Source organism: Tamandua tetradactyla, chromosome 5 (genome assembly GCF_023851605.1).
Source record: "Tamandua tetradactyla isolate mTamTet1 chromosome 5, mTamTet1.pri, whole genome shotgun sequence".
Classification (NCBI taxonomy): Eukaryota; Metazoa; Chordata; class Mammalia; order Pilosa; family Myrmecophagidae; genus Tamandua; species Tamandua tetradactyla.
In genome coordinates, this window is record NC_135331.1 from 40,066,307 (window position 1) to 40,093,576 (window position 27,270).

A 27,270-nucleotide genomic window follows, 5' to 3' on the forward strand; every position below is an offset into this window, starting at 1 on the left:
CCGGACCTGGTGTCAAGAGCGTTCTTTGCCCCCATTCTCTTTTTAAAAAAACGGGGATCCCCCATGTTCATTTCGCGGAGCCTGGGAGCTGCCATCTGATTTCAGTAGAACCCAGAAAACTTTCATCCTTGGGTCCCGAGCTTATAAAGTTCAACCCTATCACCCTCCTGATCCCCTAGGCCAGGCTGGTCCTCACCCCACCCACACAGCCAGCTAACAAGGCCTCCTCCCTTCCCCTCTGTCGCCACCCTTCTCCCGGAAACGCGGGTCTGGAGCTGTGGATCCTTGGGGCTTTCCAGCCCAACGTTCATGGGCAGCTTCAAGAAGCAATAATCTTTCTGGAGCCGCAAAACGCTGAAGCCTGATGGCGCCAGTTGGCCAGGCCGTGCCCCCTTTTGTTTTCGGGGGGCGATTTATGTTCTTTATAAAAATGTGGTTTGGAAAAATAGAAAGGGCCTTGAAAACGTTGTTACAATGAAAAAGGGACAAATTAGAAGACATTTTCCGTGATCAAAGGCGGGAGGGAGAGCGCGCATGGACATTCACAAAGCTTGACTTATTCACTCCCCTCCTTTGCAAGCCGGGCAACAAGCGTGTCCCCCATTGACAAGGCGCCCTATTCAGACTGCAGGTGCGAAGTGGGCCCGCGCGCCCGGCCACATTATGTCAAGGTTGTTGGAGATTAGTGTTCGGCCTTAATAACTAAAGCGCTTGATTTACATTGGAAAAAAGCCCCCTCAGCCGTGAAAACAAAATCGCTGAACGCGTGATCATCGCGAGGACGGCTGATATCCTAATACGCTCATTGTTCTCCGTCCAGCCCAGGCGTGCCCTGGCCTCCCCGAGAAGGGCAAGGCCTGGACGGCTAGCCGTGGACCAGGTCGCCCTCACACCCATTGGCGGGGTCCCGAAAGACATGAGGAGTGGAAGTTTTCCTGGGGCTTGAGGGAGACAGAGTGGGGACTTCCATTAGCGAGGCCAGGTCTGGGCTCAGAGCTTTGGCATCTCCCAGAGATGGGCGCGTCAGGAGAATTGTGAGGGTCCAAGGTCTCGGGCCCTATCCATGAGGCATGTCCGAAGTCTTGAGCAGCGCCAGGACTGCTGCGGAAGGAAAGCTGGGAGATCAGTCCTAAGAAAGAACAGATTCACTCGCAGGAGATGACCTTTAGGGGTGGATAAGGACCTTATAAAGAGCTAAAACCACATCCAATGACTTGGGTCACCTCCAGGGAGGCCATTGGAGTGTTCGAGCCAAGCTCCTTGCCCTTGAACAGAGCCCCTTCCAGAAAAACCCAGAACTACCTACTTCTCCTGCCTCAGTTTCCTTGCACTTCCCCTGTTGTGTTTTCCTAGCGATGGAGGATGGGCCCATCTTGTCCTCGGTCTTGGTTGCTACTGCATAGGTATTTCTGGGCAGATCCCATCCACCCATCCACTTTCAGTTCCTCCTAGACCCCCAGCCCCTTAGTGAGAAGGGATCCAGAAAACAAGAGATTTGTCGCTGTGGTCTGAGACCAGACATTTCAGTATGGATACGAATCAGTTCTAAAGGCAATAGCCGATATCTTTTGTGAAAGTCAAGCTACTTAAGGCAATTTCCATAAGATCTGGCCTAGAAGAAAAGGTTTGGTGGGGACTAGGTGAGAAAGCTGTTAACCATTGTCCGGCCCTGAAAAGGTCGTAAGTCAGCTCCTCCGGTGGCTGACCTGTCAGGGGAAGGTATAAAGACTTTATTCATGCAGTCTCTCCAATGTTCTCAGCTCTCACAAAAGTGTTTTTATGATTCGATTTTCTTACCTCTTTTCTTAATTGAAAAGCTGAACTATTAGAATAGCACCTGCATCATGCCCTGACGATGCCTGCATACTAATTCCAGAGCCTTTACAGCCAGTAATTATAACGTAAAATCGGAGATTGAATAAAACAGAAGGATTTTGCTTCCAAAGCCCCGCTAATCCCCTTTTAAAAGGGTCTGGCGAAATAATTCAGAACAGTTTCCGGAAGTTGGATTACCACTCCTTTTTCCCCCCACTTTTTACAATGAAATGATATTTCACACTTAAAGGAGGCTCTGTTTTTCTACAACAGTTTTTCTTTTTAAGGAAGTTGGCAGGTTTCTCAGACAATAGAAAATAGCTCACTATGAATTCCCTACTCGCTATGGGCAGTGGCATAAAGTATGGGGGATATTTTATGGTGTGTTTGAAATGCTCACATTTTCTCAGGTGTAAGAGGCTGCAGTGTGATTGGGAATTGTTTAAGTGCATCAAACAATTCTCATTTCTTTCAAAGAAAATAAATAAGTAAATCTTTCCAGCTAGATACTTATTTTTCATGGTTTGCAAATATGCAAATTTGGGGCAAAACATTATTCACCCAGATGTTAGGTGTATTTCTTTTTAAAGGGTTAGTGAACACATTGATGACCCCAAAGGTTAGAGACCTCCATTAAACCCTGAGCAAGGCCTTGCAATAGCACCAGCCAAGAATCTAGAGTCATCTGCAGTTTCTCCCCAGTTTTGGCAAAGAATATTATCCTCATCTGGCTAATCTGATCTTTCGTGGGGCAGCCATCAGTCACAGACAAGAGGAAACTGGGTCGTTCTTCTAAATCTTCCTATAAATCACTCAATTGTAATGTTGTTGAGGTAGTTTTCCCTCCACCACCCTACCCCCATTCGTTCTACAACTGCAAAGAATAACCAAGACTATAGGAAATTACCCAATTTTGGATTATTTCCTTGGCAGACATTTTCCAAGGCTGCCCATCCATTTTGAGGTTCAGAGTTACACACAGCTGTGTTCCAGTTGATCAATATCTTCACTTTGCATTTTTGTTTCATGTATTTACACTAATTCCATAAGAGCCAGATACAGGACAATATTCAAAGTTCATCTCCCAGGTCATATCTGCATTAGATTTACCTGCACCCTGAGATATTTTCTTTTTCTTCCTTCCCAAACAGCTACTTTGGATGTTTGCAAAGCCAATGGACATTTCAGGAGCAAAAATCCAAGGCTTCCCTGAGTTGTTTATAGAATTCATCCTTTTCCTGATTCATTGTGTGCCCCAAGTTTGTTAATGTTCCTCAAAAACTCCCATGCATTTCCTTTATTAAGAAAATTTAGGTGAAAAGGCAATGCTGCCCTAATGCCTAGAGAGGAAGTTGGTAACAAATAGAACTGTTGCTCCCGGGATCCTCAGTGACCTGGTAACCAAGATGTTAATTTCCTGGAGTAAAGAGTCAACAAAAGAAAACCATGATCCAGAAAAAACGTACTGGAAGAATGTACTATTGTGTGACTTTTTCCCAAGCACCCTATTTCCAACCTCCAGACCACTAACCCCAATCCCTTCCCCATCATATTTTCTTACCCTCTACCACCAGGTTTCAAAAAGTCCTACCAGAGACTCACAATAACAGTAGAGACTTATGATAGAAATAAATCAACATCTGGACCAGTCAGGCTGTTGAGTTTACAGCAATGCCACATCTTTAACAAGTCATGGGGGTGACTTTAAAGCGAGCCAGTTTCTCCAGCTTCCTTCCATACTGAAATAATCTCTATTCTTCCAAATTTTTCTTGGGCCTTTTAAAGATAAATTATGTCTGGGCCTCACTGCCCCACTGCTCAGGGCTACGAAATTCTCAGAAAAGATAAACTCGCATGACATCTGGCCCTCAGCTACACTTGGGGCTGCCTGGAGGGAGCAGGCCCTGAAGTTCAGGGCTCCTGGCAGAGCCACATTTTCTAGGATGGGCTGGAAATAGTGATCTGATTCAGGGAGCAGCTAGGGGAAGTGTCTGATAGATGGAATCATAAGATCAGTAATAATGTAATGTCAGAACAACAATAACAAGACATGTAAGTTCTAAATATTTCAGGGATAATTTTATTTAACCCTCAAAAAATAAAAAAACACAAACACAAAAGCAAAAACGTGAGAGAGCTTCGTTTTAGTTCCACTTCACAGATGACAAAACTGAAGCCCAGGAACTTTGGAACACTTATCCAGGGACACTTGACCAGTAGATGATCAAGCCCAGCTCCCAGTCAAGACCTCCTTACCACACCAGCACATTTTTTTTAGCGGGTGCAAACAGGTCAGGTGGAGATTATTAGCAGGCTTAGGTGTCCTCAACCTACCTTAGGAACTCCCAGTACCAGGTGAAAAGTGGGTATGGCTTCCCTGGACAAGTAAGGTGAGTTCTAGGGTAAGGCTAGCCATGGGCACTAAGAAGCTAGCAAATTCAACCCTCTGCCAAGTTTCCACCGTTCAACTCTGCCCACAGCAATGCCTCCAAGGAAGCCTGAGCTCTCCTGGCAGCTGTGCTGGAGTGTCCCAGAGCATGTTCCTTTTCCCCCCCTATCCCCCTCCCTTGGCTGACAGGTTCAAAGTAGGCCTTTCCTTCTCCAACATGCTAGCCTGGAATGCGGGGGGCCGGGGGGCGGGGGGTGGGAGGTGCGGGCGGGGGCAACTGCCCCTTGGCGGACGCCTTTTTTCTCTCCACTGCCGGGGATAGGTCGGGCCACAGCGTCCTGTGTCCATGCGGTGCCGCGCTTGCCTGCACAGGGGAGGGAGGGGCCGGCAGAAGGGTCAGCGTCTGTCCTCCGCCGCCAATGTGCACTGCAGTGCAGACTCAAGGCGGTGGGACGGAGCAGAGAGACTGGGTCCCCAGAAGAACCCAGCCCCGGTGCCCTATTTTCCTTAATCCCTACTTCCTGTCCACCACTACGCCTCACCTGAAAGGCTTTAATGAGTGCGCGTTCTCAAGGAGGCAGAACAGAAGCACTGAAGTCACGGAAGAGGTCCCCAAATCAGTGTCTGTGCCAAAGGGGGGGGCCCCTTCCGCGAGAGGGAGGGGAGGGGGGGCTGAAATACAAAGGTCCATAGGCCTCCTCCCTCGGGGATCCCACCGACTCAGGCAGGTATTGGCCGTCCAGTACTCTTTCCCGCGAAGCCTCACCTTTATCGCTGGGGTCCCTTACCCCCACCATCTCTCCGAGACCTTATTCCCAGTCCTCCCAGGGTTCTCCAGGGTTTTATCGGAGGAGACCCAGCATTCCTACCCCAGGAGTCTCCGTCCTGCCATCCGACCCCCTTCCAGCAGGACTACGAGAACTCCGGAGTTAGAAAGGAGCGGGCGTGTTATTCCAGGAATCGGCGGGGCAGGTGCCTTGCCGGGTCTTGAGGCGCGCATGGCCGCAGTGCGGGTCGGGGGAAGGCTCCTGTGATTCAGGTGGTTCTGTTGAACCTGAAATAAATCCTCCAGTGGTAGGGCCAATTAAGTAGGCGCAGGCAACATTTGTGAAGGCCCAAATTGGGGCCCAGAGAAGAGTGGTGGGCGCAGCAGCGTCAGGTTGAGAAGGATTCATCTTCGCAGCCCTCTGAAGGGAGCACTAAGGCCTGAGACTCAGCTGCTCCCTGAGGGCGCAGCCAGAAAGACCCCTCTGGAAGCCAGAAGCGGTTGGCTAGAGGGTGCACTAGGCACAGAGCTGCGCTCAGGCAGTTTTCCCCAACAGTCCAGGGCATTGCCTCACCTTTTTCCCTTCCATAATGTGAATTGGCTGTTGGGTGCCAGTGTCACTGCTGTGAAATTGGGGGAGGGGAGGCCTCTCCCACCACGGCCATTCTGTGGGTCTCTCCGTTTTGTTACCCCAAACAACTAGGCCCTGTAAATGCTTCTGTGAAGCCTGGAAAGAAACCAAGAAGAGGACTAGAGGGTGAGGAAGGACCCAAATATGATGAAGCAATAACAGGACACCTGGAGTCAAAATGAGACCGGAAACACTATGCTTTTATTCTAAAGAAAATAGCAAAATGGATTTCCAAGTACACAGAGGTCTTTGAAGGGGCGAGAGAATCACAGATTTTATTCCATTTGTACATATATACACCAAGATTAAGCCACAGCTTTCAACAATGTTTTTCATTCAACAATAACTTTCAGTCAAATACATAACTTTTTTTTCTTTCAAATTCCTAATTTAACTGATGCTAAGGGGACAGATGATAAATCACAAAGGATATGGGTAGGGAGGGTATCAAATAGTATAAAGTTGCAGTCAGGCTTTTTGTGTCTATGTGAATTATGATTACAAAATGTTTGCCTGTCTGTATAATTCACATTCATTGCATCATTACATTATTCCATAAATTAGCAATAAAACAAATATATGGGACCTCCAGTAAACAAATAAAAATCAATATGAGACAACATTTACAACAACTATAATAACAGCATGGGTTACAGCTTGGGGAAACTTCTTTACAAATTATTTAGTCAGCAGCACACAAGGGGCAGGGTGGAGACTAGAACATGCTTGTTTTGTTTGTTTGCTTGTTTGTTTGCTTGCTTTGCTGTTGCTAGCCATCTTTGATACCACAACAGAAGGTTTGTGAAAAAGTAGACAGGGAGAAAGTTTCTTTCCTTGGTGTGACAGAAAATGAAGAACTGCACATGTGAATGGGAGAGGGGACTTTCGCATGCACTTTGGGGCCACTATCTCTTAGACCAAATCTTCTAAACGCCAATGACCAAGATTCTGAAGAAAATAGGAAATTGTTAATATTCCCTCCTCCCTCATGCCAGCCTCTTCTCTATTAATGGCAAAAGGCTTGCTGATTGCTGCTAGTGAGGAGAAATGCACAACAGGTCTGGTTTTACCAGAGGCTGCCTTTGAAGGAGTTCAAAATATTAACAACTGCTTGGCTGCAACGTTACACCGCCCCACACATGTTTCTGAACAAGAATGTTGGGGATTGAGGGTCCCAAAAGAAGCTCATCCAGGTGACCTAGCCTTGGCTGATTGGGTGCAGCCTCAGTATAGAGAAGCAGACACACAAATACAGGTGTGGGTTACATACCCTCTGCTGCACCTTCTTTGTATTCTCCTCCCATGTCCCACACCTTGCACCAAAAATCCAACATCTGCACACCTCGCCAGGCCCTGGAGATGATGTCTCTGTGTTGCTTTTGTTTTTCCTTGAAAGATGTAGCCCTGAAGTTATCTGTTGGTGCAGTGTGTGTGTGTGGTGTGTGTGTGTGTGTGTAAAGAAGTTTGATATTATCTCTTTAGAAACGGTTTGAAACTAGCGGGACAGAGGGAGTTTGACAGAGAGGAGAACAAATCGCTGACAAAGAACCCTTTACGTTTCATCAGCGTTGTTAGGACCACAAGCAGGAATGTCTCAGATAATAACTCCCACTTCAAAGATTTCTCAGCTCAATAGAAAGCGGACCATCCTTTTTATTCAACCACAAGGACTGGCACTAAAGAAGACTCCACTGTTTGATTTTTTTGTACTGTGTTTATTTTTCCCTATTCACTGGGGTACTTGGATAAAATAAACAACAAGACAATTAAGGGAACATGGACTTCTAACTTTCCTGCCATCTTTCCCTTGGCCTTGGGCCCTTGGGTTCCTGCCTTGGGCCAGGGGTCCCAGGCCTAAGGGGTCTCGCACACCCAGCCCTGGTGGGAGATAAGTTTGAGGAGCTGCTAAAGACTTCCGGGGTGGAGGGGCAGAATGGGGTGTGCTGGAAGCCAGTGCAGAAATGTCCTAAGAATGGGGTCTAAATCCCCCCAGATTCCTCTAGGGTGACTCTCTGTCCACCCAAGCCCTTATCAAACTCAGACCTCCGCCCTGATCAAGATTCTGAGAGGTGCTTTGCACAAAACCCAGGGTGGGGATGCTCATTTGTCAAGCTTCTAAGGTTGCCCTAAAGTCATTTACTCCTGACCCTGGAGCCTCTTTGGGGCGCAATCAAGATGTACAGAGACCGGCTCCTACCTTTCCTGAAAGCATCCCCGGCTCCAGATCCCCCCACATCAGGGTGCAGGGTGAACCCCTAAACGCCGGCAAGGCAGGCCCTAGGGAGGAAGTATATACTGGAGAGCGTAGTGACAGTATTAAATGGCGTGAAAGCAAAGGTCAGAGCAAATGTATCTTAATAGAGTGTCTGCAGTGAAGTGTGCCGCCTTTGAAGAGGCCGCTCCCCGCGCGCATTTCCATGGCGAGCCTAACGCGGCATGCTGATGCACCGTCAAACTCACACTTTCAACCCCAAAACCCGACTCTTTGAACAACCCGAGCTTGATTAGACCTTTCTCCTTTTCTTTCCCCTCTTACAAACCATTTCCTCGCCTTTAGAAACTCGCCATCAAACCCAAATGCGCCCTCTGATCACCGCAGAAAGCAGAAACAAAGGGGGCTGAGCGGCGATTCATGCGGCCCTTTTCTTCGCTCACGTTATTATCCATTTTTATTATGATCAGGAACAAGTGCCCATTCGCGTGGGTTTTGTTTACCGGAAATTAAATGAAAATGATTTAGTCCGCGTCAAACAAAAATATATACTTGTATACACAAGAAAAAAGGCCTGTTAGACGTAAATATTATGTCCTTAATGAAAAGCCTGGACGGGCTCCAGGCTCGGCCTTTCAGGATTTCAGTGCGACTTGCCCATTGCCATAGAAATCCTAACTTACCATGAAGATGCACCGTGGCGAAGAAACACTGCTTTGTGCACGGGCCCTTTGATGTAGCGGGCGCAAGATGCAGGCGCTCAGCTGCGCTGGGCGAGATTACCTTGCGAGCAACGCGACGGACAACTGTAACAAGCAAATGAAAAATTAAAGGCATTAGCAGCCGACCAAACATTTTAAAATTTTATTTCATTATTTCGGATGGGAGTGGAGAAACAAATGGGAGTGGGGGAGCAGAAACATAAAAGAAGGAAAGGAGCCCTGTTTGGAGAGAGGGACTTTTAAAATCGCGGCAGAAGGATCAAGTTTCCCAGATGCCCTCTGTGCCTTGGCCATGAAGCGGGCGTTTCACGGTGGGAACGAGCTGTTTGCGGCCGATTGCCCGGCCTGGGCTAGGCTACCCCGGGAGCTATTGTATTTGGGGGAGGAGGGGACTGCGGTACCCCTTCCACCAACGACAAGATACACTAAGGACATAGTTGGAAGCTCTGGTTTTCGTTTGGGATAATGAAAACAGTCCCACCCCAGTTAGGACGTTATTTGTCTGATGGAAGTTATGGACCTGAGAAACCTGAGAGATAGGAGTTAGAGTTTTCCTAAGTCTGAAGAGAAAAGGGCAAGTGAAAATCCAAGGGAGTTGCAGAGGCTTGACTCCATTGCAATACTTCGCTTTTTTTCCCCCCCAATTTGAGCTCATTATGGGGCTCCTCCCAGGTGGGAGTATTGCCCCTACCACCCCAATTTGTCTCCAAATTCTTAGGGGACTGGGATGAGTGTGCCAAAGCTTTTCTTTTTCTTCAAATCTCAACTAGGATTTTGGGAGCAGCCCGTCCTCCCTGCAAACGGTGGCAGGTTGGGAAACGGGCCCCGATTTCCCCCTCCCCCCTCCCACGGCAATGATTGCAAAGGCCTTCCTCTCCTCCGCCCCCAACATCTGGTACTTTTTCTGGGGACTTCAGCGCCCAGCACATCAAATACACATTCAATCTAGACCCACTGGATGTTTGCCTTCACAGCATTTATTATTCCAGTTCATTTCTCTTGTCCCACTCCTTAAAAATACGACCAACATTGTGCGATTTTGACAAGGACCATCACAGAATCCACGCGATTTACCCAGACATTGTCGCCATGGCCAGACCCCTTCGCTGGCTAGGCCTCGGAGTGGTGACGTCATCGGCCAACTTCCAGCCCCGCGCACCCTCAAGATTGCACAGGCAGGAGGTGGAGGCCGTGGGGGGGAGAAAGGGGTGGTTTGTTGGGGTAGAGGCCTCCCAGCATTGAATCCTGAAGCTCTTCTCTCAGTTTTTGGTCCGAATTTCCTGTTGTTTTGGATTCGCCTCCCTACTTCGAGTATATAACCATACCCAACCTGCGGACAGACAGGCAGAGAGCCGTGTCTGCGTGCCCAGGCCAGTTCCTTGGGGTGGAGATCAGACATTGTGGGGCAGAAGGCTGAAATCCCCGAGGCTTATCTCCTTTACAGATGTTGGGAGGAATATTTGGGTCTGGACCACGTGCCTTTTCGTTTCAAAAGATAACTGGAGGAGAAGTGTAGAGAGGGAGAAGAGGAAGGAAATGGGAGGCCAGAAAAGACTCTGGAATCCCCCCTGCCACCTTCCCCAGACGGAACTTTCAGTGTGGGATGGATAGGGCCAGGAAGCTTGGCCTGGGAGCCGCGAAGGAGGTGGAGGGCGACTTCGGAGCAGCACAGGCTTCATTTCCTATTCTATGGACTAAACAGGAAATTTGTGACTTTACTTTAGCAGTTGGCAGGATTGGGCATAAAATTTTCCATATATATATATGGAATATATATATATATATATTCCTTTCAGCCTGTCTCCTTCTCTCCTTTCTTTACCCCTGGTACTGGTTTTAGGCTACTCAAGCAGTCTTGCTTGCAGTGTGTGCATGTGTGGAAAGGGGAGGGCAGGGTATGTTTGCAGAATAAATATGGGGACCATATTTATATTTTAAACAATCGACATTAGATCCGCACTCGCAACGAGCTCTATCACATAACTATTACTGGTGGCCTGCCTGCCTTTCCTCCTTCTTCCTCTCCCTCTCCCTCCTCAGGCCTCAGTAGCCCGGCCTATGCTGACAGTCTGTGGACGCCGAGGCAGTACAGCAGCAGTCCTAAAACCCGGGGCGGCGGCGGTAGCGGCACGGCCAGGTGATGGCGCGGGGCTGCGCGGAGCGGCGCAGGGGCTCGCGCTCTGACACACATACCATTCGCTCAGGTCGGCGTCACGCGCCGCCCCCGCCGCCGGGGACGCCCCAGGGAGCTCGCGGCCGCAGTTTGACGAGGGCGACAGCAGGGCCGACGGCGTGGCCGAGTCGTAGGCAGAGCTGGGCGGTGGCGGTGAGCGCCCGTGCACCTTCATGTGCTTGCGCAACGAGCTGGGGTGCGTGTAGCACTTGTCGCAGCCGCGCACCTTGCACGTGTACGGCTTGTCGCTCGTGTGCACGTGCGAGTGCTTCTTGCGGTCGCTGCTGTTGGCGAAGCGCCGCTCGCAGCCCTCGAACTCGCACCTGAAGGGTTTCTCCCCTGGCGGAGACAACGTAGAGTTGTTAGCACGCGTGGGCTGGGCCCCCAGGTAGCCCTCACCACCACCCCCGCCCCCTCCTTGTTTCTCCCCCACTTTCAGAAAAGAATCACAAAAGATTTTCAAACATCAGGAACCTCTGTCCCGGGAGCCACAGCTCCGATGCCCCCTTCCCCAAGGAGCGCGCGCCCCCACCGCACAAGTCTGCGCCCCTCCCCCACTTCCGACTGCGCCGTGGGGGAGGTTACCGGGGGGAGGAGCGACAATGACTCCATCTTAGTCGGGTTTCCGACCTCGAAAATTCTGATCCACCTGGGCTGTTTAACTCCAAATTTTTCCTCACTCGGAACCAGAAGCGCCTCTGTCGGTAGAACCGAGCTGACCGAGGAGGTTGCGTCCTCTGGATTTAAAGTTGCAGGTCCAGACCCACGTCTCGGCCCCCGCCACCCCCCCCCCGCCCCCTCGGCGGTGTAACCCCGCACACACCCGGACTCGAGAGGATAGCCGGCCCAAATTACTTTCTAAAATGAGTTTTGTGCCAACGCCCACTTTTGGAACAGCTTAAGACTGCTCAGCCGGTACACATGCCGTGTGCAAACTGTAGATTCGTGCTGCACGGAAAAGTATTGAATAATGTTTCACTTCATAGCGATTTTTACGGGAAACGGAGCCTCCTCCCCCTTCTTTCTTTACCCCCCCCCCCCCCCGAGGAAAAACATTTAGCAGCGTTCTTCAAATCTGGCCTAAATCGTCCGGAATCCCTCCAGATACATGCGTTGGTGATAGTATTTTATGACCCTGCTCCAGTGGCCTCCGGGAGACCGTGCCGCGAGCGGTCGGCCCTCCGGATCCGGCTGGCCTCCCCAGACCACCCCCTCCCGGCTCGGCCGCCTCGAAGGCCGGAGTCCAGGGGCTGACGCCGAAGGGTCCGCGTCGGCCGAGTAGGATAGGAAGTCTCTCGGGCAATCCCGCCCTGAGCGCGGCGGATGCGGGCGAGCGCGAGTGTCACGGTCAGGCCCGGCCCAGCTCCGCCGACCCAAAGGCAAGCCAGCGGCCCCAGACCGCCGGTGCGAGACTCGATCGGTGGCTGCGATGCCGCGTAGAGCCGAGGGAAGACGCGAATGTTGACGGAAGATCCAGACTCAATCTGGGCGGTCGCCGCGGCTTGGATTCTCTCCCTTGTGGGAGAGGAAGGGACCCGGGGAACGCGGAAGCCCGGGTTCCTGCCGGGCTGCACGTGCTGCAGGAAGTGGAGGGTGGGAGGAGGGAGGCATTCGTGCGCTTTAAGCAACTGGGTGCAGCGCGGAGCCCTAGGTCGAGGGAAAGGCTACCGAACGTCTTGCTAAAAGGAAGAGATACACGGGGCTGGGAGGTTGCTGCCTTTGTGGCCACCTCTGTCGCTTCCAGCAAAACCCGACGCTTTGGGGGCAAGTTTGAACTCGGAAAGCCAAACAAAGCCTCTGGATTCGCGAGCCTGGGGCTATGCGGGAGGTTGGCGCTGGCAGCCGGGAGGGAGCTCAGGGCTCTGGCACCGCCTGGCCGGGGCGTTCTCCCCCTGCAGGAGTGCTGCTGGGACACGGAGCCCTCTGTAACTTGCTGGCGACAGCACTATTTTATTAAAAAAAGAGAGAGAGAGAGAGATAAAGATGCAGGAAAAAAAAATCGGTGTCCCTATTTCCCCGTTTTCTCCCATCTTATCTCTGTCAGCATCTACACAACCAAAACTTTCCTTCCTTTCTTCTTTCCCTTCTAAAATCACTTAAGAAAAAAAAAAGATGCGATTCAGGGCCTGCAAAAGAAAACAAGGGTTTGCTGAGAAAACAGAAAGGGAGTAGAATTTGAGGTTGGTTTTCCCCCTTCTGTAAAGAAGAATTCCGGCCACAAACTAATTCCCTCTTTTGACATTCACCTAAAACAGAAAAAATGATTTCGCCTCAGACGACAAGCGTAGGCTATAAAAGCAGGGCACGGAGGTGAAACGGGCAGCAGCAAAGTTCCAAGGCCCCTGGGAGGCCAGGTGAGGCCGCTGTCCGTCTCCCCCACCCGTGGTCCCAGCCTCTCCGGAGCTGCAGGAGGCGCCCTGGTCTCCTCGCCCGACACCCACCCGCAGCCCCGTCGCGCAGCCCTCCGCGTGCCCCTCCCCGCCCCCATTTCCCCGGCCGAAAGCCCCGGGTGGGTGGGTGGAGTAGTGAGGCAGGGTTGGGCACCCCCGGAAGCCTGTCCGGAGGGAATCGAGCTCCGGGCTGCGCCGGGGAAGGCCGAGATCTCCTCCCAGAGGCTCGGCGACCCCGATTCGCCTCCTACCCCGCCCCGACCGAGGTCCGCGGGACAAAGTTCAGACGTGTCGGGGCAGCCCGGCCAGCGCCATTTTCTCGCTACTTAAGGCTGGGTTAGGCTGGCCGGCGCATCCGCCCCGGCGCGGTCTCGTCTCCTCTTCCTCAAATCCCTGGCCTGCCTTTCTCTAGCTGCCGCCGGGGTAGGTGGGGCGAGCCCAGAGCTGGGGGGATCTGGGAGGGGCACGGGGCGGCGAGGTCCGGACGGAGCGCAGCGGCCTTCTTGCGCCTCCCTCTCTGCGACCACAGCGCTCCGGGTACGCTCAGACCTCCGCAAAGCGAAAGCTTTCCGCTGGGGCCAGCGGCAGCCGCGTCCGAAACCAGGCCCGGGATTCAGATCCGGGAGAATCTCAACTCCTGAGAAATCAGCTCCTGTTCGCCGCTTGCACGAATCAAGGAAATGAAACGCCATTAATATTTGAAAAGGCAATTATTTTCCTGTTGAATCGAGAACTGTCTTCATGAATAATTTGTAGCGAGGTCTATTGCCATTTGAGAAACATTTTGTTGCCTTTTCCTTCTCTTTTCATTACTTGTGGGGGGAGTGTGGGGGGTAAGGCAAACGCTGGAGCAGGCGAGGCTTTATAGATTTTTTTTTTAACTCAAGCAAGCCGTAGTGAATCAGAACCGCCAGTGGAAAGGACGCAGTTATAATTCTGTCCTGAGTAGACGCAAACCTGGGCCAGCTCCGGCGCACTGAACTTCCTTGTCTGCTGTAGGTCGATTGCGCTAAGAATTTAACCATTTTCTGCTTCACAGGCTTCAAACAGTGGGCCGGCAAAGAGCAGTAAAAGTTTGTTTGTTTAAAACCCCTGTCATTAAGGACGAGTTCCTTCTTCAGCTCAGGATTGTACGTCTACCTTCGCAGTGCCCGCCGCCAGCCTGGAATAGCGGGCCTGTCCTGGGTTAGGGTTAGGATCTCACCTTCCTCCCCCACTTTTGGATTAAAGTCCGGGGGTGACCAAACAGGTTGGGTGGGGATACCCCGGAAGGAGCTCGGGAACACCGCACACTTCCCAGACACGCTCCGGAAGGAAAGTACAAGACTCAAAAGGGGTTTTGGTTTGAGAAATCTGCGTGTACCAGAGTGTCCTGGCCCGGACCTTCCCGGAGAAGTCAGGGGTTGAGGGCAGAGGCGGGATTTAGCAAGTTTCTTCCCTGGGCAGTGCCAATGTAGATGAGTTCTTAGAATCTGTGGCTCGTGTTTCTAGCAAGATTGGAAATGAGTAAGACAGGGTGTCAGAGAGTTGGAGAAGGGGGTCGCCAAGTTGGAATTTATTTCACCTCTTTGTCTCCCCACCAGCTACCCCCTCAGCGCCCCCAAAAAGGGGGAGGAGAGAAGATATCGACTTCTTAAACTATAAAGAGGCAGTGGTGGAGAAAACCCTAGCTAAGGAGAGTGTAAACATAGGTTGCTACACTAATTAATGTAACTTCACAAGCTGTTCTGGGAAGTGTGAGAACTTTCTCCTTGCAATTGTATTAATTAGAGATGCTTTTGGCCAGAGGAGTTCAACTTTGCAAGCTCTTGCACACAGCTCCTTTTCTCTCTGTTAACTAGAACTAACAGATGTGGTTGACACATGTCCCCATTTCATTTAACAACTCGGTAAATGACATTTAAGGCGGATGGGTCCCGTTGGGTATCTGCTATGGCAAAGGGAGGGTTAGCCGAATGTCTTAAGAGCCAGGACACAAAGGCTCCAAAAAAACAGGGCCAAATTTAGTCCACCAGACACCCAAAGAAGTTGCGAGCCAGCTGATGACTCCTCTGTCCAGGTGAAGGTCAGATTTTCAGACTGATGGTGGAGAAATTCCCTGGGCCATTCCACACAACTGGGAAAAGTTAGATGGCAGTGTTGCTATGTCTTTAAGACTTTGGGAAACAGTGCCGTTTCAAATACTTTAAACCAAACTCCGTGAACAGGGAACACGTGTTTGCACACATACAACCTGGGTTCGCTCACCCTCATCCCTCAGAGCAGAAGCACCATACTACCCTCCCCTCACAGAGTCTACAGAAATTTCTGTGATTCTAAGAAGAAAAAAGCATAATTAATATTTTATGGCTTTGGCACACGGAAACACCCTCAAAGCCCCCACTCCACCCTACCCCAGTTGGAACTTGAAGAAATCCAGCCCTGAGGGCCCGGAAGAGGCCGCCTGCTTTTCCCTGTCCGCACCAGACAGACAGCGCCGAATACTAACCTGTGTGAGTTCGTTTGTGTATTTTGAGATTTTCTGATCTAGCAAAGACCTTCCCACACCCCGGGAAAGGACAGGGAAAGGGCTTCTCGCCCGTGTGCACACGGATGTGATTTACAAGTTTGTATTTGGCTTTGAAGGGCTTGCCCTGGCGCGGACACTCCTCCCAGAAGCAGATGTGGTTGGCCTGCTCCGGGCCGCCGACGTGCTCCACGGTGACGTGCGTGACCAGCTCGTGCATGGTGCTGAAAGTTTTGGAGCAGAGACGCGGAGCAGCGGGGCTGTCGGCCGCCAGCCATTTGCAGATGAGCTCCTGTTTGATGGGCTGGCGCATGTAGCGGAAGAAGGCGCCTGGGCCGTGGGGTGCGGCGAGGTTCACTGTCAGGTTCATCCCCCCGTAGCCGTGCAGGGCGGCGGCAGGTGCCAGTGCGTCGCTGCGGGCAGCGGGACCCGGAGCGAAGGGCTCGGGCCGTGCGTACATGTCTCCGGGGAGCCCCAGGCTCAGGAGTCCGTTCAAAGGGCGGCTGGGGGATGCCTGGGGAGGCTGCTCATGGAGACCTGAGAATACCGAGGGGCTGGCGGCGGCGGCGGCGAGCTGGGGGCCATGGTGTCCGGAGCTGCTACCTGTTGTCGAAACAAACACTGCGCGTAAGAACGGGTGGGATGGGCCACGCGTTTCACCCGGCCGGGAGGGGTGAGCAGGCCCAGCCCAACAGCCTCGCTGCCTCTGTTGTCAGCGCCGGACCGGGAGCCAGACGCCGCGGGCAGCACACTCGCTGGACAGCTGGAGGCCAAGCACCTCCGCCGCAGTTCGGTCTGCTGGTAGTTGGGTCGAGCTTCCCCCCGCCCCCGCCCCAGCGGTGCCTCGAGCAGGAGAGAGATGGTGGCTGCAGGGCAGACGCAAGGGGCAGTGGGAGCCCCAGGGCTGGGTCTGTGGGGATGCTGGCGTCTTTGCTCCAAAGGGATCCCACCTGCACCCCGGGAGCACTGCGGCGCTCGGGGGTGCTGCACTCTGCGGGGAAGTGGAGGTGATGGAAATGGTGATGGTGGAGGTGGTGAAGGTGGAAATAGTGGTGGCGCTGAAGCCACCCGGCCATATATACTAATTTCGGCGTCTGGCTTGGCTGGAAGAAGGCTGCCTGCTGCATCCCGACCCAGGTTTCCTGGAGCTCCCTGTGCCGGGATGCTCACGCCACAGTCACCTGACTGCCGGGAGGGGAAAGAACAACCACAAATAAAACTTCCGCAAAGTTTTTTTTCCCCTCAAATTTGAGGTTTTGATGCTCCCCTCACCCCCACTTCCACCCCCACCCCGGCTTTAAGGCCTATATGAATTCCCTTATGCTACAGAGGCAGCAGCTGGGAGCGTTGAGAGCGTGAATAGAGATTCCGGGATTTGGCCGCGACCCGCAGAGAGGAACAATTGCCCAGGTTCCCCATTGGCTGGCGGCCGGGTTAGACGTCAGCGATGACAGTTCTCTTTCTCTCTCTCTCTCTCTCTCTCTCTCTCTCTCTCTCTCTCTCTCGCGCGCGCGCGCGCGCGCGCACACACACGCACTCAGGCACTCACACAACCGTTCCGCCTCCCCACCCCCCAACCCCATGCACACACAGACTGTCATGCTTCTACTGCTCATGCGCTCTGACCCGGGCACCGATTCTTTTCTCTCTGCCTGCGCCATCCCTCACTACCCCCCTGCTCTCCCCAAAGCTGAGTGGGTCAGCTTCACCTCGCAGCTCCTGGAAGTGAGCCGGGCTGGGGTTTGCCTCTATTCACTAGGAGTTCGGGGGTGGGGGTGGGGGTGGGAGGCTTTGCGGTGCTTTGCACTTACGGTCCCGAGGGCAGATCTGCTACCCTGTGCTGCCTTGGCTGATGGGCAACTGGCGTACGGGAATGATGGCCTGCTTGGGTAGCGTGCCCAGTAGTCCAGGAAGAGGCCGAGACAGGGAGGTGAAGATGCAGCTGGGTAGGCGGCCGGGAACAGAGGGAGAAGTAGTAAGCTAGTGACCCTGGCGCCTAATTTTATTTCCGTTCATGGTCTGAAATTCCTTCTTTCTTTCGTCGTTCTTGTTCTCTTTCTCTCATTCTCCTTTTTCTCTCACCCTTGTGATCACACTTCGCCTTCTTAGGTGGATTTTTTCTTCCCCCTTCCCCCTCTCTTGCTGCCTCCTCCCCATTCTCTTGCTCTTAGCCTCACTGGCCCATCTTCCCCGGTGCCTGGAGCGCTCTCGAAGTCGAGAGAACCAAAACCAGTCAGTGACTTGAGCCAGAAATGAGGCCGTGTAGGAGCTGGTCTGGGAAATGCTGGCCTCCAACTCTCCCTGAGCCCTCCTGTTAGGACCTGAGAACTTTGCTCCCCGCAAACTAGACGGCCACCGCGGGCCTTGCGATCAGAGAAACAAAGGCAAGAGTTGCGCAGCGACGACGAGCAGGTCCTTGCCTCCGGGTACCACCCAGCCCGGCCGCTGTAGCGTCCTGAATTCTGTATACTGCCGCCCGCCGCAGCCTCTGGGAAAGGGGATTTGGGTGGCATTTCCACTCTCAGTTCCTGCCACTTGTTGCCAGCTGAGCGGGTCTCTGCTTTCCTCCCATCTCGCTTTCGTGACTCTGCAAAGAGTAGAAGCGACGTTTTCCAGCCCAGGCTCTGAAAGGGCCTCTAGATTTGCGGGCCTGCGGGCTTTCTTCCTGGGGACACCCTCCCAGGCTGCGGACGCCACTGGGGAAGCGGGCGGGGGGTGGGGATCGGTCGAAAAGAACTTCAATTCTGGCCAGCCGAGTGTGGCGTAAACAGGCCAAGTGCCCTTTGTCTGAAAGGATCGGCCAGGGCCGGCTGCACCGTCTTGCGATTTAAAGGGCTTCTGGCCCAGACCCCTGCCTTGCTGGCTGCAGCTGAAAATGCCCGCCCAAGTGCTCCGGCCTCCTTGGCTGCTGGAGAAGGCGCCTCTAAAGCAGAGAAAGCTTGGATTTTTGAGAGAAATTTTAAAACTTGAGTAAAAGACCCAGTACTCCATCAGTAGAGGTGGAAAGTTTGGGCAGATTACAAGAAACCGGCTCAGAGTTGATTAAACCGTTCCCTCCACCCCCTCCAGCACCAAGGGCTATTCTTACACATTTCCTGGCCAGTAAATAATGTCTTCTTTTAAATTTTCAGAAATAATTAACTTTTTTATAATGTTTGGCAGATTCTTTGAGACTTTCTTCATTTAATGCATTGTTCCCCGCTTTAGGCGATCTCAATGCCTCACTTTAGCGAGGGATTAACTTCCACAACAATTTCCTTCGGCTTTGACAAGTCTGGGTCTTTCTGCTTCTCCAACCGGAAGAGCTTAGGCAAAACTACCAGCAGATATGGCAGAGGCATTAAAAAAAAAAAATGTTCGAGGAGAGTGTTTGACAGTCGGAACCCTTCTGCTTTTGCAACCAGGGTTTTCCACATTGCAGTTTTGAGACCAGACTTTGGGAATTTGGCTCCTTTTTCTGGCTTTTACCATCCCCCCACTTCCTCAATTTCTGGAGTTCCCCTCTATTCAGGTTTGCCCCCTCGCTGGCCTCCGGTAGGGTTTTTCCCTTCTTCGAAGCACTCACGAATCTTGCTCTCTAGGAAGATGTTCCCCCGCCTCAGTGAGTGGTTTCAAAGTTCCCTGCCGTGCACGTGTCTGTTGTGTGATGAAGTTGTTGAGGCGAATCTGGGTTGAATCCACGGAGAACTCTGAGTTGCTGGTGTTTTTAAAAAGAAAACTAAACAAGACTAAAAAAAGTGGGTTCCTCTCTGGGACCCCTCACTCAACAGTTTCTCTTATCCTTTCCTCAACACCCAGCTTTATGAATGTCCCCTTTGGCATTTCAGCCTAAATGTGAGGCACTTTAACAATAATCCAGCAAATAAATATTCTCCCTTCCACCAGAACCTAAATGATTTACAACAGACTGTTCAGAATGTTTGACAAACTCACCATTCACTTTAACTTTGATTAAGGCTCTGATTACAATAGATCCCTATATATATATATTCTGTGACAACCCCTATCCCCATCCCTACCCCAGCCTGAGTAACCATATAGAACAGGAGTTCTTAGCCTGTTTTAGACTGTGGACCCCTTGGGAATCCTGGTAAACTCCTAGTAATAATGTGGGTTTCTTGCCCATAGTCACAATAGAAGAAAGCACTAACATTCAGATAAAAGGTAGTAAAAATAAAAATGCAATTTTCCCCATTTAAGTCCATGGACCCCTGTACTTTAACCATCGGCTCCAGGGTTAAGAAGCAGAGATTTTATACACCGTGTACTGTTTGTATATTACACATTTTCTGTTATTAACTTTGTCCTTGAAAAGCTTTGAATATGTGTATGGCTCTTTGTGCCAGCAGCAAAAGGGCAGACACATCTGATTCAGCCAAAATGCACCAACAGTAGCCTGGCCCCATGGAGCTCCTTCTCAGATGCAGCCTTCCCTTGAAGTACAGAAAACATCTGGGCCCATCCTGGGAAGATGATCCTTGAGTAGCCAGAGGTCAGAAGGCCTGTATGTCACTGAGGTTGCCCTGATTCTTGCAAGTTCCTTAGAGCCAAATGGCCCATAGTTTGGTTGGCTAAACTCAGCAATGGGCCAGGCATTTCCCCAGGGGGACGTTTCCCCAGAACAACCTTAGGGGGAAAATAAACAAAATACCTTTTTACCCACTAATATTTATGGACAAGGAAATGTGGGTGATTATATGAGGGTTTTCAAAGATTACCTCTGAAATAAGCCCTGAAACAATATCCAGCCAACCAGAGACGATAGGTGAAGCATCAATGCCTGGGAGGCACATCTGAGTCTCCAGAGGGGACCCCTTGAGACAGAAATCCAGGTTTCAGAGACTATCCAAATGGGAAAGCTAAGGAAGGGTACCTCCTCAGAATTTTTCTTTCAGAAAAACTATCTCAGTATACCCTGTCCCAACACTAAATACTTGGCTGGAGCATTCCCTTCCTAAATGTGCTCAGAGTTATAACATCAGTGATCCCACTTCCCTGCTCAATTTTCAAAGAAAAGGCACATCCTGGTGCCAGGCAGAGATCAAATAGGAGCACTGGGGCCTTTCATGGAGGCCTCTTTGGGTCAGATTCTACTATGAAACCCCAAATAGTGTTAATTGCCTTGATCTTGCCATATCCCTCTATTTTGAGAACCTCTGCAAACCAGTGCCCAGAATCCAGCTTCAAGACTTTTCTTCACCCCAGCCAGGACAATGCAACAGCATAATCTACACTGGTTTTCTAATCTAATGTATAGAAATAAAACATTTGGTGGCCCTATCATTTGTCAGAACTCCTCACATCCCTGGCTTAAATGGGAGGAATTCTGTCCTTTCTCCTTTGGAAAGGAAAGAAATGGGTAAGATTTTGGATCAACAGTTAGGTATTTTTCCATTTTGACCTTTAAGCAATGCGAAATGAGGATTCTCTGCTCCAGGGTATGCCCAGAGCAGTATTTCAAAAGCTAACAGCTCCTGGGCAGTGCTTTGCCAAGCACAAGCCTTCCAGATCAGTTGTCTAAATACTCTGCATATAGATCTAAAGTCATTTGCTCAGTCCTTTCTTTCCTATTTTCTGGAAGGGCTATCACCCAAAAGAAGGAGCAAATCTCTTCCTAGGATATTCACAGACAGACTTTAGGATTCCTGCAGTGGGAGGTTGCCACTAGTGTTATGAAAAGAAATAACTTGAGTCCCAGGAGCCTTCATGTTCAATCCCAAATTGTACCAAGGAATGAGATCCATTAGAATTTTGGAGATAAAGGAGGGTATTCCTCCCATTTGCTATGGAAGGTCAGGCTTTAATCATTATTAATGGAACTGAGTATGGAAGAAAGTATACTTGGCTAGAATTTAATTTCTAAGCATGAGTTCTGGAAAATGCCTTTTGACGAATGATTAAGAAACATGATTAAAGGAACTTCTAGAACCGCATTAAGGAATCAAAACAACTGAATTTACATAATAACCACTTCTCTCTAGAGATTTCTGCCATCATACCATTCTAAAATAATAAAAGAGACTTCCTGAGTTGTCCATTTAACTTTGGTTAAGAAGGGTGCTTTGCCTAACAATAATGGAACATCTTTGGAAGCAACCATCAGCTGGTGGTGTGGTTCAAATGAGGGAAACTAGACGCCTGGAAGGGAAAACACTCAACCCTAAATCATATGCTTATTCTAAATGGAATATTAAATTAAATTCTGCACAATGAAGGTATGCCTGACAGAGCGGCTGTCAGTCACTTCTTTTCAGACACAGCATTGTGGAAACGTTGTGGCGGCCACATTGCAGAAGGCTGGTGTCCCTGGTAAAGATGATGCATATCATGTAAACCCCATCACCAAGATGAAAGTCTGCTCCTTTCATGGAAGCCAATACATGTCAAAGCTCATTCCAATCAAATCGTCCGGAAATGAATTCAAGATGAATATGTCATAGAATAATGTGACAGTGGCACTGCAGAAGGTCAGGGGTGGTTGTTTCAATGAGAGAGTCGTCAAATATTAATTCTAGAACGTCCAGATGAGTAGACATGGAGGGGATTAGTCGGCTGCTGGTGGGATGTTGTGTAGCTGATTTGTGCGCAAATGCATCAAACACCAAGGTGGTGTTTTAAGTTTCACTGAACTCAAGAAATGCCACCAAACTCATACTCCATATAACCAAATAAGGAAACAAAACTCTTTAACATACACACACACACACACACACACAGAGAGAGAGAGAGAGAGAGAGAGACAGAAACAAACACTTTAGCAAACCAAGATTCAAAAGATTTTCAACTTACTGGAGTCTTTCAGAGTGTTTCGGTAAAGTCGTAATCGTTTCCTCATCACCAAGGAGGTTTTGTATCTCATTTTATGACTTTGAACCTGTTTGGTAAAAAAAGGGGAATAGTCAAGAGTTAAACAATTTCATAGTTGGCTGCGTGACAAGATACTGTGGCCTGAAAGTGTGAGTGAAAGAAGATGCTGGTCTGAAGAGAGTCTTCCAGCTTTTCCTTGACCATTTTCAAATTTGGAAGCTAAGGATAAGGACTTCGCTAGAAATTACACATATTTATTGCCAAAAAAGTATTCAGTAATCAAAATATCTAAAAACCATAATTTATCAACTAGAATTTTATCTGAGACTCATTTTGTGGTTTTAAACCCACCTTTCAGGCAGTGATAAGAAATCTTGAACTTCTATTATTCGAATTTATCCCATGAAAATCTCCATTAAAATATATATATTAGCTGATTCTAGAGTGATTTAACAGGGAGAGGTCTCACCCTCCTCTGGGAGATGAGCAGGTTAGAAAACAAGTTTGAGCTTAGGGACAGAGAAGAGAGGAATTTCTTTGGAGCTTTACAGATCCTGCTCCACCTTGTGACAGCATGGAATCCCTTAGTCTCCAAGATCTTCTGCCTCCCACCCCGCAACCCCCGGTCCCCAACAATGGTTGATTTTTCAGAGTTAATAGAAAATTCACTATATTATTTTAAAAGGCATCATTTTTGTCCTTTCGTCCTGTTGTCCCTATGTCTTAGTTGGGAAGGTCAGAAGTAACACTGTCTTAAGATATATGTGTTCCTTATTAGATTCAGGATGGGTATAGAAGTAATAGGCATTTGGGCATTTTAAAGCCTGTCCTTTAAAAATCATTTTGGGACCTCTGCTTCTGTCAGGAGAGACTGGAGGTGGTGCAGCAGCCAAACAGGCATTCCACCCAGACCTGACCGTCAATTTGGCCTAGAAAGACAAACAGTTATTGGAAAGGTCTCAGGCTGGACAAACACAGCCAGCCCTCTGTCACTGAGGATGTCTGCCCATCTTGACACTACAGCCCACAGAACAAGCAGTTGTTTAACTTGTTGAACCACAGGCCAAATCCAAGTGGCTCTGCTATCTCAAAGCATTTCCAATTCTTGATGCTCAAAGCTCTCTTCTTGCTCTCCCAAATCCCAACCTAGACTTGAACTAGCTTGGCTGTTTTCACTCATTCCTTTCCTTCTTTTCTTAGTCTAAGTCTGGAGATGGGCGCATACTCACCTTTTCCCAGCGGGTTTTATTTATTTTCAGTTCTTTCTAACCAAAGGCATTCTTCCCCAAAGATAATAAGCTCCTTCCCACACAAATCAGGAAAGAAAGGAGGCCCAACTTTGCATGCCCACGGAAAGGCAATTGTGCTGAGTGTCCTCTCTCTGAAATTTCCTCGTGGCAGGATGTCTGGCACAGGAAAATCCTGGTTGGTTGGAGCTAATAGAATTGACTTTTTGGCTTCCAAGGAAAATGGGTGTGAAATTCTATAGAGACCTCAGTCCACCCACAATGCTACTGCTATCCAAGTGGATCTCTAAGAGGTCTGAGTCTCTCCTTCCAGGTCCTGGCAACCCTCCGCACATTATGAAGCCAGTGTATGATGCAGAGGCTGAGAGGATAGGCAGTAGGACCTTAAGTTGCATCCTATAGCGGGCTTCTCTATCCTAGGGTCTGTGCAGAGCCAGGGGAAACATTTTCTCCTTTGGTTCAAACTCTACACCACTTAGCAAGCCAGTCACCTAGTTGAAGGAGGGGTGAGAGAATTTGGGGGCAATCATAACTCCCGGACCTTGTATCCCCACCAGGTTTGGGGTATAGGAGATTTGGGAAGGGCTCTACTTGATTTTTCCAGCATGCTCACTCCAGACACTCCCCAGACCAGCAGAGGCCACTGAATCATCAGTCGGGGAGCACAGCCTGGGAATTCACTGGGATCTGCCGTCCTCTCCACATCTTGGGAAGTAGAAAGGGTGCCAGCGAGCCCCAATGACTAATCTTGCCAGGCGAGAGCCGAGAAGGAGGGGCTTTGGGGGAGTGCGAGAAGCACCATTTTTCTTTGCGGGGATGCCGAGGCTACACATTATGGGGTCTCCCTAGCCCGCGCAGGCCTGCCCTAGGTCAGAGGTCACCTGCTGCCTGCTTCTCAAGCCCGCGATTTCAGGATCCGAGCCTTCAACGTTGCTCCGCACAGATTTATCCGCTAGCCAGCGGGACCAGTCGCCGCAAAGGTGTGCCCGCCTCTCCGCTACCGCTTGACCCGGACGCTGAGCAAAGCAGCGCGCACAGAAGCCCGGCGGAGAGCTCCCGAGCCCGAGTAGAAACCGGCTCCTGGCCCCTGCTCACAGCTTGCCTTAGCCCGCTGCGTCCCACACTTTTCTGTTCCCCCTTGCCTAGGCCTTCAAACACCGGGAATTGCAGCCGCGAGATCCGGGTGTGCGAAGGTCTTTCCCCATTCTCTTGTTCCCTCGGGGCGACGGACTCGGGTTCCCTCAGCTCAGGGAAGGGGGGCTGGAGACCTCCGGGTGTCCAGAATAGCATTCGCAGCCATGGGTCGCCTGAGGACCAGCCTGGGCATTTAATTCTCCCTTTGACCCCTTCCTTTCCTTCTCCCCGCCTGCCTCCTCCCGCACCTTGCAGGCGGCTGAGATAGATGAAGGGAAGGTAAGGGTCGCTGCGAGGCTAGTACTGTCGGAAAGAGGGGAGAAATGTGACCTTGGAATCCAAAGGGAGTGTCCTGCAGACAGGGCCGACGGAGGTGCAGCTTTGCAACATCCCCTCTCCATTCCCAAGACCTGGAGAGCTCCCAACTGTCCCCTTGGACCATTCATCAACCCCAAAATTTCCGGTCAAGCATTTGAGCTTGCAGTCACAGCCCGACTTTGTTCTTTCCTCACTTGGCCCCTAATTTCTAGTCGTGCCCAGAGACTGAGGCAGCTGCGGCCTGCTCCCCAGAGAGCTAGTCCCAGCCCTTGTTCGCTTCCTGGAGGAAGAATTCGAAGTCCCCAACCCGCAGCCGGCCACGCGAAGACAGCGAATCCCAGGGTCAGCGTCCTGAGGCAGGGCCAGGATGCCCGAGGGCGAGGAGCCGGGCCCGGGAGCCGAGCAGCTGGCAACCGCAGCTAGGTTGGGGTGGAGAAGTTCCATGGTCTTGCTGCCAGCCGGGCCTGCTAACTTGGCTCCTTTGAACCTGGGGAGGGGGAAGCCAAGCCCCTCCCCGCCAACACCATGGGGGCAGGGGGGTAGAAGCCGCCTGCAGAGACCCCCTCCTGGCGCGGGAACCTTTCATTGCGCTAAGGAAGCTCCGGGCCACAAGTCCCCTTCTGGTGTCCACGGTGAGGCACCCAGACCATTTACAAGGAGGAAAGGGAAGACTGGAGGGCAACAAGCTGTGCTTGGTCCCTGTGCCAGTGGGAGCCCTATTCGTCCCCCTCATCTCCTCTTGGGAAGAAAGGATGGACTCATCTGCTGCGCTGCCCTTCTGCAAACGCCACCCCCCAACTCCCACCCCCACCCTGCCACCCCTCTGTGTCAGTGAGGTGGGGCCTGTACCCATAGTAGGGGGGCTAATGGAGAGTTCGGGACAGACACCCTGGCTGGGCCTCTTCGCCCAGTGGAGCTTGGGTGCCAAATAAAGGCGCTTTCTCCACCTCCAGTGGGGGTACAGGTTCCCAGCTGTCTGCCCCCTAGACTCATGCACTTACCCCGCTCCACCTGTTGACAGGATCGCCTCATTTCTGCACATCACTTCGGGGTGGCTGAGGGGGGACCACAAACCCCTCCAAGCCTCTCTTTTGTGGTTCCAGCAAGGCGGTCATCCTTCATTTCTCCTTTTCCAGCTTTCGGGAAGCAGTTAGGGAATGTATGATGAAGCAGAAATGAGCCGTCAGGATGATATTTTAATGGCTTATATGTCACGTTGGTGCATGTGGCTTTGAACTGGAGCCGTTCGCGTTTCCTGCAGAGAGCGCCGCAAATCCCACTTGATAACTTCTACAACCCACAACTTTTTTTTTTCTCACATTCACTCTTACCCTGTATATTTGGACGCGTTTCCTAAAAATACCCTCTTGTCAACGTGTCCCCGTTGGATTTTCCACGAACTGCAGAGGAGAGGACTGACTTTTCTTTTTTGAAGAATTATTTTCCCTCCCCCTTCCCAACGGCTACCCACCTCCCTCAGGCCCCCTCCCTTGTTTTTTTGAAAGGCGAGGCGAGTTGGATTCAATATTTGTTCTCCCCAGCGAGAGAAGAACAGCCTCTAGAGAAGGTTTTTACAACTGCAGGGGAAAGCAGAATCCAACTTCCTCTTCCAGGTAGCCGAAAAGACTTTGCGTTGTTCAGATCTCTCTCTCTCTCTCTCTCTCTCTCTCTTTTTCTCTCTCTCTTTGGACAAAAGTGCATAATAATTCTAAAAATAACAAACTACCCCTCCAGCGCAGCCCTTTCCCTCAACTCCCCCCCCCCCCCACTTCCACTCAAAGTTGGCCGGGCATGCTGGGCGGCTGGACTCAGACTTGTTGCTGGGGTCAGAGCTTCAGATTTTTTTTTTCCTTCTCGAATTTCTATTTCCCAGTACGACCATTGCAAAGGTTCGGCCAGGTCCCTTCAGGCACCGGGAAACCATCCCAGATATACAAGCAGGGTTTTGAGTCAGGAGAGCCCAGGGAGAGCGCAGCCCAGCTCGCTAACCTCAAACAGGAATCTAGACCGTTAAAAGACCAGAAAACCAGAAAGGCAAGAAGCGGCGGTCGCTGACCCTAGCTTCCTCCAGCCGGTGCAGCCCGAGCGCGCGACGGGGCAAAAATTATTCATTTTCACTTTCCTCTGGCCCGAGCCCTGGTGAATTTCCTAACCGGGCCG

The 27,270-nt window shown here is 50.9% G+C and overlaps 1 protein-coding gene across 1 annotated transcript; it reads right to left on the reverse strand.

The window, feature by feature from the left end:
- Positions 1-10,571: 10,571 nt before the first annotated feature.
- Positions 10,572-23,970, reverse strand: ZIC4 (Zic family zinc finger 4). Its single transcript, XM_077159368.1, has 4 exons — positions 23,641-23,970; positions 22,394-22,478; positions 15,587-16,207; positions 10,572-11,047 (listed from the first exon to the last, which is right to left on the reverse strand). Exons 2-4 carry the CDS (start codon positions 22,461-22,463, stop codon positions 10,572-10,574), a joined length of 1,167 nt encoding a protein of 388 aa, XP_077015483.1. The 5' UTR covers positions 22,464-22,478; positions 23,641-23,970.
- Between the last annotated feature and the right edge of the window lie 3,300 nt (positions 23,971-27,270).

Excerpts from the sequence above, each read along its gene's own strand:
- ZIC4 (XM_077159368.1), bottom strand. The coding sequence starts at position 22,463 with ATGAGATACAAAACCTCCTTGGTGATGAGGAAACGATTACGACTTTAC. Across the intron at positions 16,208-22,393 it reads AAACACTCTGAAAGACTCCA|GTAGCAGCTCCGGACACCAT; the intron begins GTAAGTTGAAAA and ends TTTCGACAACAG. Across the intron at positions 11,048-15,586 it reads ACACAAACGAACTCACACAG|GGGAGAAACCCTTCAGGTGC; the intron begins GTTAGTATTCGG and ends TGTCTCCGCCAG.